This window comes from Zootoca vivipara, chromosome 5, assembly GCF_963506605.1.
Source record: "Zootoca vivipara chromosome 5, rZooViv1.1, whole genome shotgun sequence".
NCBI lineage: Eukaryota > Metazoa > Chordata > Lepidosauria > Squamata > Lacertidae > Zootoca > Zootoca vivipara.
In genome coordinates this window covers 39,869,690-39,887,932 of record NC_083280.1, presented here as the reverse complement: position 1 = coordinate 39,887,932, position 18,243 = coordinate 39,869,690, and the positions used below count along the sequence as shown (strand labels likewise).

The window sequence follows — 18,243 nt, the reverse complement described above, 5'->3', positions numbered from 1 at the left end:
CCATAATCCCTGACCATCGATCCTGTTAGCTAGGGATCATGAGAGTTGTAGGCCAAAACATCTGGAGGGCCGCAGTTTGGGGGTGCCTGCCTTAATCCTATTCTACAAACCTATGAATACAGAATCAACCCCTTCAGTGCTAAGTTTCCAGAAGTTCAGTGAACAGAATAGAAACAACATTTTTCTGATTGTTTGGAGTGGACAGTATTTAAGTTTTTCATGTGTAGGCTGGGCTGACAGTCTAAGTTTCTTAAAATATATATATATTGTTTTTGTTTAGCCAAATTAGTTAACAAACATGGATGTTTGTTTAAACAAATAACATATGCTATAATGTTATTGTTTAAGTTGAATAAATCTATTTAATTTGTTATTATTAATGTAATGATTATTTTTCTCCTTCCTAAGTACAACAGAAAAGTTGTCCAAATACAGTATGAATGATTAACCTATTAAACTGGGGATAAAAAAACTAATATGAAAAGTTGTTATTCTAAAAATCTTCATCTACTAGCATATTAAAGTTGTACCAGCAAGAATTAGTCTTTATGTAGAAAACTATGATTTAAATCAAGCCTTACTGACTAGTGATTTAAATCATGATTTAAATCATGATTTAAATCAGATTGATTTAAATCAAATCCACCCTGTCTAGCAGTGTCCTGGTAGAAATCTGGTAAATGTCTGGGAAAATACGGGTGTATGGCAGCCCATGTTGGCCTATTTCCCATAATAATAAACTGCATTTTTGCTTTAGTTTTGGGCAAAACTAAAAAAAGCTCAACATCTTTGCCCCCGCCTCCCAGACTTCCACTGAAAAGCAACAAATCTATTAACTGAAATAAGGCAACAAATCCATTAACTTGCCAGCCCCATGTGAAAGTTGAACACACGAAAGAGTGTGATCAATGATAACTGTGCTCCATTCTCTCCGCCAAAATCTTGCGCCCTGCCAAGCATCCATACTCAGATCGTGGAACAAGCTTCTTCATTGAGCTCATATACAGCGTGCTAACATCCATCAATGACCCAGTAGTGCGACTGAATAAACTAAAACAGTTTATAGAAGAGATAGGAATTATCCGCGCCATGATTCTCAAGGCTGCAGCACCACTTTTATGTACTGTATTGCAAAGGAGGAAGACATTTTGGCAAAGGAATTATTAATACGAGTCGTCCTCTGTACAGTTCGACATGCAAGAGGATGTGCACGCACTGGAGTGTATTCTCAGTTCACATGTCCTGGAAAGCCCTGGCGGATCACAGGGGTTGGAGGCAGAGCAGAGCTCTGCTAGAACGACACGTGTGAGCGTGTGACAAAAGAGTTCATAACATTTCATCAAGGGAGACACGCTTTATGGGCAACACCTATTGCAACAGGTTTGGGAGAGCGAGGGAATGGGCATTTCATCACCTGAGAGAAAGGCTAAGGGCAGGGGCATAGCAAGGGGGGGGCAATGGGGGCGGGTCTCGTTCGGTCCCTGGCTGCTCACTCACTTGCTCGGCCGGTGCGTGCTTTGCTTCTTCCTGCTCGAGCGGAAGCCAGGGGTGGGCGGCCGCTGACGCCCCTCCCTGGCCCGCCCCTCTCCTCCGCCTGCTGGAGCAGGAAGAAGCAAAGCACGCGCCGAGCAGGTGAGCGAGCAAGCTGCAGAGTGAAGCTTTTTACCGGGCGGCAGGGCAACTACTCAGGGGCTGATCCTGCCAGGCACATGCTCTCCTCCTCCTCTTGCTCCGCCTTCCTGCCCCCCCGCCTCCTGCCCCTCTGGCTCCTCATTCTGTCCCTGCACCGGAATCCTGCTCCTCTGCTGTCGGTGGGGGGACAGGAAAGTGCAGCCACTCTCGGGTTCCCCCTGGCTGGCGCTGTTTCCTGCCTCTCTGAGCATCAGAGCTCGCTGGCTGCATTGTGCAGGTGGCAAGACCGCCCTGCTGCTTCCACTGCCCTCGTATTTGCAGCCCACTGCTGCTTCTTTTCTTTTTTGTATTTTTATTAAAGACTTGCTGGCCCAGCCACGCGTTGCTGTGGTTCTTTCCTGTGATTCCCCCCACTCTGTCCGGATACATGACTTATCCTGCCCCCTCCTCCCCCCACCCCTGGTTCATCCCTGTGACTGCCCCCACCCTGTCCCGACCCATGAGCTATCAAGCCCCCTCCCCCCCACCCCTCCGGCACATCCCTGTGACTGGCCCCACCCTGTCCTGACTCATGAGTTATTGAGCCCCCTGCTCCCCCACCCCCCGTCTGAGCCCTCTGTTGTCTCTGGGGAGTGTTGGCCCCTCCCCCTGTTTCTCCATACCTTGGCCCCCACCCTTGGAGAAGGAACTGTCAGCTTCTGGGTTCTGTTTCCCAGCATGCACTATTGTCTGAACCCTCTGTTGTCTCCGGGGAGAGTTGCTCCCTCCCCCCTGTATTTCCATACATTGGCTACTGCGCATGCATCATGAACATTTTTATATACTGTATATAGATTTAATTTATTTGAAATATGAACATGAGATGCATAAGTTACTATTGTTTTGTTTTATTTTTGGGGTTGTCATTTATTTTGGTGGGTATTGTATGATTTGGGCGTTGTGTGTTTTGTGGTTTGTTTGTTTTGGTTATTTGGATTTTCTAATTTTGGAGTAGGTGTTTTGAATGTAGGATGTGGTGTTGGTTTGAGGACTTAAACTGGGGAGAGAAAGTGCATGGTTGTTGTTTTTTAAAGACGCAGAGGCTGGTAATCAGTCATAGTATAAAGCCTAGGTTAGAAGGGGCACGACTGCCCTTACTTAAAATGGCCGCCGTAGCCTCGCATGTGACACAACGCCCACTAAATTATAAAGCAAAAACCCCTCGCCATGCCCCCAAGTGCATGTTAGGGGAAATGATGAACAACTGCCTAATGCTGCCAGGTGTTTATTAATGCAGCCGCCAGGAGAGGCTTTGGGCTTGGGCTTTGGAGGCGGAATGGCCATTTTGGCGGTCGGCCTACTCATTTTTCCCTGTCCCAACCCACCCATTGCTTTGGCTGACTCAGGGTCCTCCCTCCCCCCCCGGCTATATTTCCCCCCTCTGTTGTGCCTCATCCCTGTGTCCCCCCCATTGTGAAAGGGCCTATTCTGTTTGTTTTTCCCTGCTTGGCAATGCTGCAGCCTATTGAAAAAGCTGGGCCTTGTTGCTGCAAAAGGACTGTTTTCAGTTGGTTGCTGTGGAATTTTGTGATGTCATCTGGCAGCGCAGCTGCTGGAGTCTTCAGACCTCTGGTGGCGACGTCTAATTTGGGTGCCACTTTTTGTGTTTAATCATTATTTTAGGTGTGAAACATGTGGTTCTTTGGAATTTTTTATGCCAGATCCATCCCTGATTAGCATGGAACGTTGTGGCCAAATTTGTTACATTACGGTTCAGCAGTTACGGAGAAAGGTTGTTTCATCCGCATGCTCAATGCCTACATTTATATATATTTATATATATAGATTGGACCAGGAGCACAACGGACTTATTTGCACCGTTGAACCTTGAGAGTGGACACGATATTTCCAATCACTTTTTCATGATCAGGCAGCTCAGCATAATAACCCAGGTGTTCTGCCAGAAGATCTACCAAACTGGCTCCCAGTAGCCACAGTGGGTAATTGTACAGCTAAACAGCAACAAAGCCCCAGGCATAGATTACATCCCCCTAAAACTCTTGAAGTCCAATATCGGATGGTGGGCCCCCCTGTTGGCGACAATATTCTCTCACATTGATTCAACTGACTTACTCCCTGACAGCTGGGCCACTGCGATAATTGTCCCAATATTCAAAAAGGGCCCTACATCGGACCCGTTCAGTATTAGATCTATTAGTCTTTTACCTATACCCAGTAAACTATATGCAAAACACCTTTACAACAAATAAAGCAACTGGATTGACACCGATGCTATCATTGCGGAGGAGCAAGCTGGATTCAGGTAAGGCAGATCTACCATAGATCACTGTTTTGTCCTAGCACATCTTATAGACAAATACGCCAAGCAACTCCATGGGGTGTTGTATGCTGCCTTCATTTATCTGAAAGCTGCCTTCAGTTCAATCTCACGAGTAAGACTTTGGGCCAAACTGAATACATCAACCATAGACAAAAGATTATTATTTCTGATCAACTGTCTCTACAAAAACACCATGCTGAACATACGCTGCTTCCCAAATGGCCAATCATAGGACCAGTACCAGTTACCAAGGGAGTTAAAAAAGGATGCATCCTAGCTCTGGCATTATTTAACCTATATATAAATGACATGGTTAAATGTCTAACTTCTCCGGAGTTCCACGCCCCCAAACTGGCCGCAAAACCAATCTCAGTGCTATTATATGCGGATGATGCGGTTCTCCTATCCCAAACAAAAATAGGTCTAAAAAGACTGATAGGAGAATTTTCAGCATATTGCTGGAGACAGTTGGCCGTAAACTATCAGAAAACCAAAGTAATGGTCTTCTCAAGAAAATATAGGCCCCAGAGCTGGCACATGGATAACCAGCCAATCGAACAGGTTAAAGCCTTCAAGTATCTGGGCCTTATCTTCCAGTCAACGGAGTCATGGGACGCACATCAAAAATGTGCCAAAGTAAAAGCATCTCAAAGTGCCAAAACGCTGACTCGTTTCTTCCACACAAAGGATGGCAAATATATTCCATCAGCCTTAGAAGTTTTTGAAGCCAAACCCCTAGTGCAGCTACTTTATGGGGCCCAAATTTGGACTGGTAACCATCGCAGCACTCTGGAATCTGTCCAATCAAAGTTTTTAATTCAGTTTTTTCCTGTCCCGCCATGCTTTCCAAATGCATCATTACGACTGGAGGCAAGTCTCCCTTTGGTAGAAGTACAGACCTTGGAAAGAACTCTTCATGGACCAAAATCGGTGCCTGGACCAAAATTGTTCATCAAAAACTTCTCTCCTGCGGCCTATCCCCACAGGAGTAAAAAGTCTAATCGGGCAACGTTTAAAAGATATAGAGCACCAGAATAATCTGGCTATTATAAAGAACTTATGTCCATGGTATGCTCACTTTCCTACCTCCCATTTTGATCCTATGGCTCCATATTTGCACAAACTCGCTATTCCAAAATATAGACATGCGTTTACACTTGCTAGATTGGATGTTCTGCCTTCTGCCGTACTTGAGGGCCGATTCCAAAAGATCTTACTCGAAAAACGAGTTTGCCCCTGTGGGGATGGCAGTATAGAAACAGTGGCACATGTCCTCCTGTCTTGTTCCCTCTACAAAGACCTGAGGAATGAGATTATTACCCCACTTCTACTAACCATCCGAGGTCGCCCATCTGCAGCCATAATTCACTTCCTCTTAACATACCAAAATGACCAGATTATAGCAAAGATTGCTAGATACAGTACATAGATGGCACAATTAGATTAAGGGCCACCAACTGACTGATAATTTAGGATACTAAAATGTGCCTTTTATTCAATGTTTTTATTTGTACATATTGTATTGTTTTCTCATTACTATGGCCTTTGGCTAATGTGAATAAAGTTTATTACTTACTTTAAATGGTTTCTCCCCTGTGTGAGTTCGTTGATGTATTCTTAGATTCCCACTTTCACTGAAGCTCTTTCCACATTCAATACATTTAAATGGTTTCTCCCCCGTGTGAGTTCGTTGATGTTTTCTAAGTGTTCCACTTACACTGAAGCTCTTTCCACATTCAATACATTTAAATGGTTTCTCCCCCGTGTGAGTTCGTTGATGTATTCTAAGGTATCCACTTTTACTGAAGCTCTTTCCACATTCAATACATTTAAATGGTTTCTCCCCTGTGTGAGTTCGTTGATGTATTCGAAGGTATCCACTTTCACTGAAGCTCTTTCCACATTCAATACATTTAAATGGTTTCTCCCCTGTGTGAGTTCGTTGATGTATTCGAAGGTATCCACTTTCACTGAAGCTCTTTCCACATTCAATACATTTAAATGGTTTCTCCCCTGTGTGAGTTCGTTGATGTATTCTAAGTTTTCCACATACACTGAAGCTATTTCCACATTCAATACATTTAAATGGTTTCTCCCCTGTGTGAGTTCGTTGATGTATTCTAAGTGTTCCACTTTCACTGAAGCTCTTTCCACATTCAATACATTTAAATGGTTGCTGCCCCGTGTGAGTTCGTTGATGTGTTTGAAGGTGTCCACTTTGACTGAAACTCTTTCCACATTCAATACATTTAAATGGTTTCTCCCCCGTGTGAGTTCGTTGATGTATTCGAAGTGATCTACTTTCACCGAAGCTCTTTCCACATTCAATACATTTAAATGGTTTCTCCCCTGTGTGAGTTCGTTGATGTTTTCTAAGTGTTCCACTTTCACTGAAGCTCTTTCCACATTCAATACATTTAAATGGTTTCTCCCCTGTGTGAATTCGTTGATGTCTTCTAAGGTTGGGATTTTGACTGAAGCTCATTCCACATTCAATACATTTAAATGGTTTCTCCCCCGTGTGAGTTCGTTGATGTATTCGAAGGTGTTCACTTCGACTGAAACTCTTTCCACAATCAATACATTTAAATGGTTTCTCCCCTGTGTGAATTCGTTGGTGTGTCCTCAGTCTTCCAATGAGACTAAAGCACATCCCACATTCCCTGCATTTTAACTGCTTCTTTGTTCTTCCCAATGAATTCACAGGTGGCTCAATAAAATTCTGATTGTCATCTTCCTCACCTGTTGGGGGGGGGGGGGAATCATGTTAAGAAAGACAAGAAAGAAACTGAACACACGTCAATCCCAATGTACACCTTCTCTTATTTTAACACCCTCTCCTTTCTCCACTGTCCTCGCTATGTTCCAAATTTTTAGGAATGCAGAGGAGATAATGGCAAGAGCAACACATGGTCACTCATATTTCATTTTTCTGTTGTAAGCGTGGGGTATAAATAATTTATTATTATTATTATTATTATTATTATTATTATTATTATTATTATTTTATCTCTCCATTCACACGAAATAAAACAGCAGCACTTTATAATACTGATCTACGTTGGAATGGGCTCCTTAAACACATCTCTGTATTTTTCATTTTCAAGTGAGGAAATGATCTCAGGCTCGAGTAACAGTATCTTCTATGAGTAATTAGCAAAACTTAAGTATTGTTATGCCACATGCAACTGTGAGAATATTGCAGTATATTAGATCCTAAGAAGAGCTTGCTGGATCGGCAAAGGCCCACCTATTCCAGCATCCTGTTCTCTCAGGGGCCAAGCAGATGCCTGTGGGAAACCAGCAAGCAGGATTGGAGCACAAGAGCCCTCTGCCTTCCTGTGCATTCCAGGAACTAGTACAGTGGTACCTTGGTTCTCAAACTTAATCCATTCCGGAAGTACATTCCAAAACCAAAGTGTTTTAAAATAAAAGTGTGCCTTCACATAGAAAATAATGCAAAATGGAGTAATCAGTTCCAGATTTTTTAAAAACAACCCCTAAAATAGTACTTGAACATGAATTTAACAATCTTACGTGTCAGGGTTGAGACAGATGAGGAGGAGTGGTGGCACAACCCCCCTGACAAGGAGGCACCCACAGAGGAATGTGAGGAATTTATGCCGGGGGAAGACTGGTGGAGGCATTCCTCAGAAGAGGTATCTGACAGAGAGGGAGACAGATCAGAGCTGGGAGAAGTTGAGTCAGAAGCAGGCCCCAGTCAGGGAGGGGATCAGCCAGCCCCCTTGCCCCCCCCATTCATAGCTCAACAACGCAGAGCGTAGAAAAGAAGAATGCAATTAGAAGCAGCTGCAGCTCGTAGAAAGCGTAGAAAGCAGATACTTAAGGGGAGGTCTCATAACCATTATTCAGCGTCTGCAACTGCCGTGCTGAAGGCATAGCTGAAACGCTCACCGTGTGTTTATTCCTGTATTCAGACTCCTGACTAACCCTGTCCCCGGCTTCCTGATTCCGGCATACTGACTCCTGGCTAACCCTGACCTCGGCTTCCTGACTGCACGGACTTCGGCTTCATCTGACCCTGACTGCTGGCTTGACCTGGACTATGTACCTCGGCTTCATCTGGCCCTGACTGCTGCTCTTCTGTCTTGTTGGCGTCCTAACATTACGAGACCATTGATCCATAAAATGAAATCAATAAACAATGTACTGTACTATAAAATAAGTAAGACAGTATTGCAGTTGATCAAAATTAAAATTACATTTTTTCTTACCTGCACTGATCATAGGCATTGTTTGGATGGGGGGCTTTAATCCATCTCCGCAGTCACACAATCAATCAATCAATCAAAAACAGTCACAAAAACAAATGAACCGAAAAAGCCTCCAAAACAAAAATGTAAAATAAATAGCAAAAACAAAAGTTGTACTGTGAAACAAATAAGCTCCAGACCACTTAAACAGACAGCACTTTCATGCTTGGAAATAATTTGCTTCTTTATATATAGGGAAGTCTCAGGAGCGTGGGAGGGGGAGGGAGGGAAGGGTATAAAAAGGGGGGAAATGTAATTTGCTATATTGATTGGTAATGTGTTTGTTAAATTTGTTCCATAAAAACATTATTTTAAAAAGGAAATAATTTGCTTCTTTATCTCTATTGTTCTGCAAATGGTTCTTTTGGTTTTGCAGCTTTTATCCATTTCCGCAGTCAATCAATCAATCAGTAGCTGAACTGGGTTCCACACAGTCACAAAAACAAAACTTGGGAGTCTCTTTGTTGGCTTTGTGTACTTATTTTGAAATATGTACCAAGTGTGTACCACAGTATCTCCAAGTAAGCTTAGAGATGGATAAAATTACAGGGGTGCTATAAAATATTATACCTCTCACACACAACCCCAGTCTGTAACACCAGCAAGTTTACACAATTCACTTATCCTTCTTTTTCCTAGACCTCCCTGCGCACAACTGTGCAAGACATGCTTACAAATTCAATGCTTTTGTGTACACTGATGGCACGCAAAACCTCATGTGGAAGAAAACTTTGGAAGGAATTCAGTATTGTGCCGTGTCAATCATTCCATCACAGAATGCATGTCAGCTTCCTAGAGATGTAATGGTTCTCCCTCTTCTCTCTCTCTCCATGAATTTAACATTGGAACTATTGTACAGTACGTTCTGCTTCGAGGCTGATCATTGGGCTTGCTTCCCCCAGGATCCTTCTCCAACTTGGTGCGCTCTGGAAGTTGTCAGACTTCAACTCCCATCATTCCATTGGTCATGCTGGCTGTGGGTGAGGGGAGTTGGAATCTCATAATGTCTGGAGTGTACTATGTTGCAAAACGCTAACTCAGAAGTTCTGGCATTCCCATTGTCTAAGAATTTCAGGAAGGAGAGAGGAAATGGCTTCTGCTGGACCCTCCGTAAATTGCAAAAGCACCCAAGGACCCAGACCCCAACCCTTACCCCAGTGTTTCTCAACCACTGTTCCGCGGCACACTAGTGTGCCACGAAATGTTGCCTGGTGTGCCGTGGGAGAATTACTTTATATATAGTCAATATAGGCACAGAGTTAATTTTTTTAACATTTTCTAATGGTGGTGTGCCTCGTGATTTTTTTCATGAAACAAGTGTGCCTTTGCCCAAAAAAGGTTGAGAAACACTGCCTTACCCAGAAAGCTGGCCTCTTCTTCACTCTCTCCCTCAGCCTTTGCAGAGAGATGGATGTTCTCTGTGTCCAAGGGATCCTGCTCAGACTTTGGGGACTTAATAACCACATCTTCCACAGGCAACAATTCCTGGAACAGAGATCGGGATGCAGATTAGGACATCATGAAAAGCTAGAGAAACTGACTGGCAGAGACCCTGGGTGTCAGAAATCAAGGCTGTCAGCTCGATATCACAGTACACAAGACATAATTAACTTGAAGATTTATTGCGAAACAAGCAATTAGCCTCGGAGAGCTGGCGTCAAGCATCCATCAAGTACACTCAAGTTGACCCTTCTGAAGAACCCTTCCGGCGTCTGCAGAATATACTGAACCTATGATCCTTGCATCTCTTGGTTTGTTTTCTGTCTAAACCCTTCCCATTCGTCTACCCTTTGGCCTCACTGGGTCAGTTGCTTCCTCTTCCGGTGAAGGAAAGATCCCTCCCTTGCTCTATGAGCCTGCCTGTGCCTCTCGAGAGCTTTGGCTTTGTTGCAGCCTGCTTCCAGCTATCGTGTTATCTAAATTCCTTTCAGCGTCAAGAGGAGTGGGAGTCTGCAGCTGTCGGGTCTCAGCTGCCTGAGGGAAACATGAGCCTCTGTGTTGCTGACTGTTGTACTTCTGTCAGGCTGTACTTATAAGCTTTGGGCTGGTGTGTTCCATGACCCTGGGTGAGTTAATAATGTTAAATAGCTTTTGGACAAAAGTGTAGGCCACTATCCTATACACACTAACATGGCCTCCACAGGACTGCCCTGTTAAAGAGTATTCAGAAGGCTTCACATGTGTTGGCCCATTCTGAACTACTGTGTCTTGACTAAATGAGGAGGGATTTGAAGGAGCCTTTCACCTGAGTGTACAGCCTCTTTGCAGTGGGGACAGTCAAACCACAAACCCACTGATCAACCAGAGTTTCCTGTTCTGACCAAACACAGTTTGAAGTTAGCTAAATACTCTGGCTTGTTCCAGATCTGGCAGCTGTAGTTTCCTGGTTTGGGCAAAATGGAAAGTTGCTTAGTTATGGCTCATAAGAGACTGCCCAGCTAGATCAGAGTTCACCATCAGGGCCGGCCCAATCATGAGGTAAACTGGGACAATTAGGTCAGGTGGCAGATGCAGGGGGAGATGGATCTAGCACATTCCCAGTTCCCCGGTTTGTTAGCCTTGCTCCCAGTGCAGGACCACAGATTATAAATTTGTGCAACTACCCAGGCAGAGTCCTTCTCTTTGGCCCTCTCTCACTAACGGGTGGGTGGGAGTCCTTCCTGGAGTGACGCATTCTGTTTCTGATGCCCAGGAGATATTTGTTTTAAACTTGGGTCAACTTAGGTTTCAGCGTAACTTTGCCAAAGAATCCTTAAAAACTGTGCTAATTTGTAAAGCACATTTTCAGGCTGCGATTCAGTCATCTGAACCTGGCCATTATCTTAATAAATCTTGCAACAACCTTGCAAGTGTTATTCTATTTACACTGCCCATGGCAGTGCTAAGGCTGCAAGACACGCCAAGATTTTTACCTCAGTGGGGAGACAAGAGCATTTTGGAAATGGAGGCAATTTAGAGGAGTAAAACGGGGGTTGGTGGAAGGACCCCTCTTCTGACGTAGCTTCTGCTCTGATGAAATTCAGAGTCCCCTGTGGTTGCTTCGTTAAAGTAACAACATCAGGAGATATGATCGCAAATCTCCCATGTATAATAAAGTTTAGTCTAGAAACCTTTTCAAAGGGGATTAGAGAGAAAGTGCAGAGAGGAGGAATATTCACCACCATAGCTAAACAGAACCTCCATATCTAGGGGCAGTGGACCTGTGACCTCCAGGTGCTGGAAACCCAGGTGAGAGGAGGGCACTTACCTTTCCTAGAAGCCCCTCAGTGTCCAGGAGCAGGGTCTGGTCTGTCCCCCCTGCTCTCCCGCTGGGCCACTGGCTGTCATCTGCAGCTCCCCTGAAGGAGGCCAGGAGGACACCATCCCCAGAGTGGGGAGGACTGGGAGCCTGTGGGGTTTCCCAGCTTGAACGATGAGGGTGCATTATCTTCAAGAAATCCTGCCACTGGGCATCCCAGTGCTGCTGCTGCAGCTCCTCCTCCTCCGGCTCCTGCTTAATTTGACATAAATCTACCTGAGGCAGAAGATCCCTGAAGGTGTCAACTTGTCCTGCAGGAGATCTTTTTGCTTTGGATTCCAGGCTCTCCATTCCAATGGGTCTCCTCGGTCCCTGCTCTTCCATTTTTACACTACCCTGCTGGAAAAGAAATAAACACAGAGTAAAATACCAGTGTAGGATAAAAGTCAAGAATAAAAACAAAAACACATTTTTTTAACCATTATTACTCTTTCTATTTTTGAGGTTCAGGCTGTGAATGACAATGTTGCCCAAACGACCCCACCCATGGACGAGAGGAAGTTATCCAAAGACTCGAGGAAACCCCAAGGTTTACAGAAGTACAAATATTTGTGGGTGGGAGAACCAAGGCAGTGATAGGGAAATCCAAAAACAACTCAGTAAGAGCACTGAGTGTGTTCAGTGGCCAGGGAATGCTGATCCTGGCTGCAACTTTAAGCATCTTAGAAAGGCAACAACAGATCTTTCTGTATGATGAAGGCTGTGACAGACCCACCTAACATTTAAAGTACATGGCTTCACCCAGGAAATCCTGTAAGCTGCAGTTTGTTAAGGGTGCTGAGAACTGTAGCAATAAACTACAGTTCCCATGATTCTCTGGGGGATACACCATGCTTTAAATGTATGGTGTCTGTACAGCCTAAGAAACAAACAAACAAAAGGAATATTGACCAAAAATATTTAAAGCAAGGTGCATGCATGTGGATACATTGGCCACACAGCTCACTGGAATGTGGCCTGCAGAATGAAGGCAGCTTTAAGCCCATAAATGTTTTGTTCCCCTTGCTCTATCAGAAAGAACAGGCACCCCCAAACTTCGGCCCTCCAGATGTTTTGGACTACAATTCCCATCATCCCTGACCACTGGTCCTGTTAGCTAGGGATCATGGGAGTTGTAGGCCAAAACATGTGGAGGGCCGCAGTTTGGGGGTGCCTGACAAAGAACAATCAAATCTGATACTATCAGGAGGAGAGAACTCCTGCATCTACAGAGTTAATGTTCTCAACATCCTATGGACACAAACTGTATTGAGATTTCTCTCTAATTACTTTGAGATTTTTTTCTTAATAATATGAAGCAGTATAGAAAAGAAATGAGTAATATCTGAACATTAATAACTCATTTCAATTTTGCCTTCCTTAGGCAATACTGTCATCAACATTTTTATCACCATTAATGCCTCTTCCAAAGAATCCTCCTTTCCTCTGCATTTTCAAAACTGGCTTCAACACGGGCTTAAGCCTCTCTCACTTATTTACACGCAGACCCAAGAGGTCACTAGCTTTGATAGCTTGAGAAAAGATCACATGCGTTCTAGATCTATTAGCTGTTTTATTAGCCGTGATGGATCAACAGAACATCCATGTGTAGGCATAGTGTACCTTGATTTGGGGCAGGCAAAAGAAGCCATTTCCTTGCTAAATGAATCTGATGGACACCATTGCCACAAGATGCGGTGATGGTGGCGGCTATGAGAGCTTTAAAAGGCGGTCAGACCACGAAGGAGGGCGATAGGTTTATCTATGGCACTGGCGGGGGGGGGGGCAGCAGGAATAGTGGCCTGCAAAGGGTGCCACGTGGCTGCAGAGTGGGAAGGGCACCTCCCTGCTGCACTGCTCCTCCTTTCCCCCCTGTCTCACCTTCCCTCTCCGCCGGTGGGAGAGCGTGAGCTTGTGCCTCTGCTGACGCCCCCCCCCGAACCCACTCATCGTAGCCACCGCAGGGAGGCAGAAGCAGACGAGAGGGAAGGAGAGTCGTAGCGGAGGGAGGGCCGTGGAAGAGGACGGGGCTCCCTGATGAGTGTGAGCAGTGAGATTGGCGGCAAACTCAGTGATCGTCCCGGGCGGGAAGAGCTCCAGGTACACCGCTGATCAGTGGGCGACTACATGCAGCCTCCATCGCGAAGCAGCAGCTGTCTTGGACCCCTCATTGTGCCCCTTGAGCTCAACATCGTCTATATAGGACTAAAGGGAGCAGTTCCCCTGGGTCTCAGGCAGGGTCTGTGCCAGCCTGACCCAGAGATGCCAGGGTTTTGCCCCTCTGCCCTCCTGAAGATGCCCTGCCCCTGAGCTGCACCCCTTCCCCTTCCTGCCCGGTTGGAGGGCGCCCTGCAGCCTCTCTGCCTGGACTCGGGGGCTGATTATACCAGGCACGTGCTCTCCTCCTCCTCTTGCTTCGTCCTCCTGCCACCCCCCACCCCACCCTTTGCCTCCTGCACCTCTGACTCCTCGCTCAGTCCCTGCACCGGAATCCGGCTCCTCTCTGGGAAACTCGCCAGGCCACTTCCCGCTGCTCCTCTGCTCTCGGCGCGGGGGCGGGGACAGGAAAGTGCAGCCGCTCTCCAGTCCCCCTGGCTGGACCCGTTTCCTGTCTCTCTGAGCATCGGAGCTCGCTGGTTGTGGGTTGGACCATGGGAGGCTGCAAAGCTGGATGCGCCCCTTGCAAGGCGAATGCATCGTGCAGGTGGCGAGACCGCCCTGCTCCTTCCACTGCCCTTGTATTCGCAGCATGTTGCTTCTGATAGTGGAGCTTCTGCTCTTCACTGTCAGGGCAAAGAGATCGACCCTATTAGATGTTGTCCATTGCTAGTTCTGGATCAGCAGGGAACAAGTCGTTGCACCCTTCTCTAGGGGTGTTCACACGCCACTATCACTGTCCCACAAATCACACAAATCACTTAACTGTCATAGCTCAGTAGGTGGAGCGTGAGATGCTTAATCTCAGGGTTGTGGGTTCGAGCCCCATGTGAGAAAAAAAGTGGAAATAAAGTGTGATGTTACCTTGAAAGTGTGTACACAGTATTCCAATGGTTTTTTTCTGTAAAAATGGGGCTTGGCAGAGGTGGGGGAAAGGCGCAGCATCGTTCCTTCGCCTTTCCCCCACCCCGCCCGACAGCGCCAGATCCGACGAAGCTTCTACAGCTTCGTCGGATCTGGCTCTGTGGTTGGCAGCAGCGGGGCTTGCTCTCTTGGCTTGGGGAAGCGGCTGCCTGCCTTCCCCGAGCCAAGAGAACAAGCGCCGCCGCCGCCACCAGTTTTCCCCCACAGCCCATAGGAACGCATTGACTTTTAATGCATTCCTATGGGAAACGGTGCCTCGCTAGACGAAATTTTCGTAGGACGAATTGAGTCCTGGAACCAATTAATTTCGTCTAGCGAGGCACCACTGTACATAGATGGCACAATTAGATTAAGGGCCACCAACTGACTCATGATTTAGGATACTAAAATGTGCCTTTTATTCAATGTTTTTATTTGTACATATTGTATTGTTTTATCATTACTATGGCCTTTGGGTAATGTGAATAATGTTTATTACTTACTTTAAATGGTTTCTCCCCTGTGTGAGTTCGTTGATGTTTTCTAAGTGTTCCACTTTCACTGAAGCTCTTTCCACATTCAATACATTTAAATGGTTTCTCCCCCGTGTGAGTTCGTTGATGTATTCTAAGTGATCCACTTTCAATGAAGCTCTTTCCACATTCAATACATTTAAATGGTTTCTCCCCTGTGTGAATTCGTTGATGTATTCTAAGGGTGGAATTTTGACTGAAGCTCTTTCCACATTCAATACATTTAAATGGTTTCTCCCCTGTGTGAGTTCGTTGATGTATTCGAAGCTGTCCACTTTGACTGAAACTCTTTCCACATTCAATACATTTAAATGGTTTCTCCCCCGTGTGAGTTCGTTGATGTATTCTAAGTGATCTACTTTCACCGAAGCTCTTTCCACATTCAATACATTTAAATGGTTTCTCCCCCGTGTGAGTTCGTTGATGTATTCGAAGGTGTCCACTTCGACTGAAACTCTTTCCACATTCAATACATTTAAATGGTTTCTCCCCCGTGTGAGTTCGTTGATGTATTCGAAGCTGTCCACTTTGACTGAAACTCTTTCCACATTCAATACATTTAAATGGTTTCTCCCCTGTGTGAGTTCGTTGATGTCTTCTAAGTGATCCACTTTCACTGAAGCTATTTCCACATTCAATACATTTAAATGGTTTATCCCCTGTGTGAGTTCGTTGATGTATTCGAAGCTGTCCACTTTGACTGAAACTCTTTCCACATTCAATACATTTAAATGGTTTCTCCCCCGTGTGAGTTCGTTGATGTATTCTAAGTGATCTACTTTCACCGAAGCTCTTTCCACATTCAATACATTTAAATGGTTTCTCCCCCGTGTGAGTTTGTTGATGTATTCTAAGTGATCTACTTTCACCGAAGCTCTTTCCACATTCAATACATTTAAATGGTTTCTCCCCCGTGTGAGTTCGTTGATGTATTCGAAGGTGTCCACTTCGACTGAAACTCTTTCCACATTCAATACATTGAAATGGTTTCTCCCCTTTGTGAATTCGTTGGTGTGTCCTCAGTCTTCCACTCTGACTAAAGCACATCCCACATTCCCTGCATTTTAACTGCTTCTTTGTTCTTCCCAATGAATTCACAGGTGGCTCAATAAAATTCTGATTGTCATCTTCCTCACCTGTTGGGGGGGGGATCATGTTAGACTTTCAAGAAAGACAAGAAAGAAACTGAACACAGGTCAATCCCAATGTGCACCTTCTCTTATTTTAACACCCTCTCCTTTCTCCACTGTCCTCGCTATGTTCCAAATTTTTAGGAATGCAGAGGAGATAATGGCAAGAGCTGCACATGATTACTCCATTCACACGAAATAAAACAGCAGCATTTTATAATACTGATCTACGTTGGAATGGGCTCCTTAAACACATCTCTGTATTTTTCATTTTCAAGTGAGGAAATGATCTCAGGCTCGAGTAACAGTATCTTCTATGAGTAATTAGCAAAACCTAAGTATTGTTATGCCACATGCAACTGTGAGAATATTGCAGTATATTAGATCCTAAGAAGAGCTTGCTGGATCGGCAAAGGCCCACCTATTCCAGCATCCTTTTCTCTCAGGGGCCAAGCAGATGCCTGTGGGAAACCAGCAAGCAGGATTGGAGCACAAGAGCCCTCTGCCTTCCTGTGCTTTTCAGGAACTAGTACAGTGGTACCTTGGTTCTCAAACTTAATCCATTCCAGAAGTACATTCCAAAACCAAAGTGTTTTAAAATAAAAGTTTGCCTTCGCATAGAAAATAATGCAAAATGGAGTAATCAGTTCCAGATTTTAAAAAACAACCCCTAAAACAGTACTTGAACATAAATTTATCAATCTCACGTGCCAGGGTTGAGACAGATGAGGAGGAGTGGTGGCACAACCCCCGACAAGGAGGCACCCACAGAGGAATGCGAGGAATTCATGCCGGGTTAAGACTGGTGGAGGCATTCCTCAGAAGAGGAATCTGACAGAGAGGGAGAAAGATCAGAGCTGGGAGAAGTTGGGTCAGAAGCAGGCCCCATTCAGGGAGGGGATCAGCCAGCCCCCTTGCCCCCCCATTCATAGCTCGACAATGCAGAGCGTAGAAAAGAAGAATGCAATTAGAAACAGCTGCAGCTCGTAGAAAGCGTGGGAGTGAAGCAGATACTTAAGGGGAGATCTCATAACCATTATTCAGCGTCTGCAACTGCCGTGCTGAAGGCAAAGCTGAAACACTCACCGTGTGTTTATTCCTGTATTCAGACTCCTGACTAACCCTGTCCCCACCTTCCTGATTCCGGCATACTGACTCCTGGCTAACCCTGACCTTGGCTTCCTGACTGCACGGACTTCGGCTTCATCTGACCCTGACTGCTGGCTTGACCTGGACTATGTACCTCGGCTTCATCTGGCCCTGACTGCTGCTCTTCTGTCTTGTCGGCGTCCTAACTTTACGAGACCATTGATCCATAAAATGAAATCAATAAACAATGTACTGTACTATAAAATAAGTAAGACAGTATTGCAGTTGATCAAAATTAAAATTACATTTTTTCTTACCTGCACTGATCATAGGCATTGTTTGGATGGGGGGCTTTAATCCATCTCCGCAGTCAAACAATCAATCAATCAATCAATCAATCAAAAACAGTCACAAAAACAAATGAACCGAAAAAGCCTCCAAAACAAAAATGTAAAATAAATAGCAAAAACAAAAGTTGTACTGTGAAACAAATAAGCTCCAGACCACTTAAACAGACAGAACTTTCATGCTTGGAAATAATTTGCTTCTTTATATATAGGGAAGTCTCAGGAGCATGGGAGAGGGAGGGAGGGAAGGGTATAAAAAGGGGGGAAATGTAATTTGCTATATTGATTGGTAATGTGTTTGTTAAATTTGTTCCATAAAAACATTATTTTAAAAAGGAAATAATTTGCTTCTTTATCTCTATTGTTCTGCAAATGGTTCTTTTGGTTTTGCAGCTTTTATCCATTTCCGCAGTCAATCAATCAGTAGCTGAACTGGGTTCCACACAGTCACAAAAACAAAACTTGGGAGTCTCTTTGTTGGCTTTGTGTACTTATTTTGAAATATGTACCAAGTGTGTACCACAGTATCTCCAAGTAAGCTTAGAGATGGATAAAATTACAGGGGTGCTATAAAATATTAT

At 44.9% G+C, this 18,243-nt stretch overlaps 1 protein-coding gene across 11 annotated transcripts in view; it reads right to left on the bottom strand.

Moving 5' to 3' along the window:
• Positions 1-18,243, bottom strand: part of LOC132592153 (zinc finger protein ZFP2-like) — a 28,673-nt gene that overhangs the window by 3,751 nt on the left and 6,679 nt on the right. For 4 of the 11 annotated variants that reach the window (XM_060274640.1, XM_060274641.1, XM_060274635.1 and 1 more), the window contains exons 4-8: positions 15,067-16,232; positions 11,474-11,863; positions 9,585-9,711; positions 7,490-7,615; positions 3,042-6,694 (exon numbers count right to left, since the gene is read on the bottom strand). In XM_060274640.1, the coding sequence (XP_060130623.1) occupies positions 5,502-6,694; positions 7,490-7,615; positions 9,585-9,711; positions 11,474-11,863; positions 15,067-16,232 (3,002 nt within the window). In that variant the 3' untranslated portion in view covers positions 3,042-5,501. Of the gene's footprint in view, positions 1-3,040; positions 6,695-7,489; positions 7,616-9,584; positions 9,712-11,473; positions 11,864-15,066; positions 16,233-18,243 lie in introns of those variants that run through there. The other 7 variants (XM_060274639.1, XM_060274638.1, XM_060274645.1 and 4 more) reach the window with 6 other exon arrangements.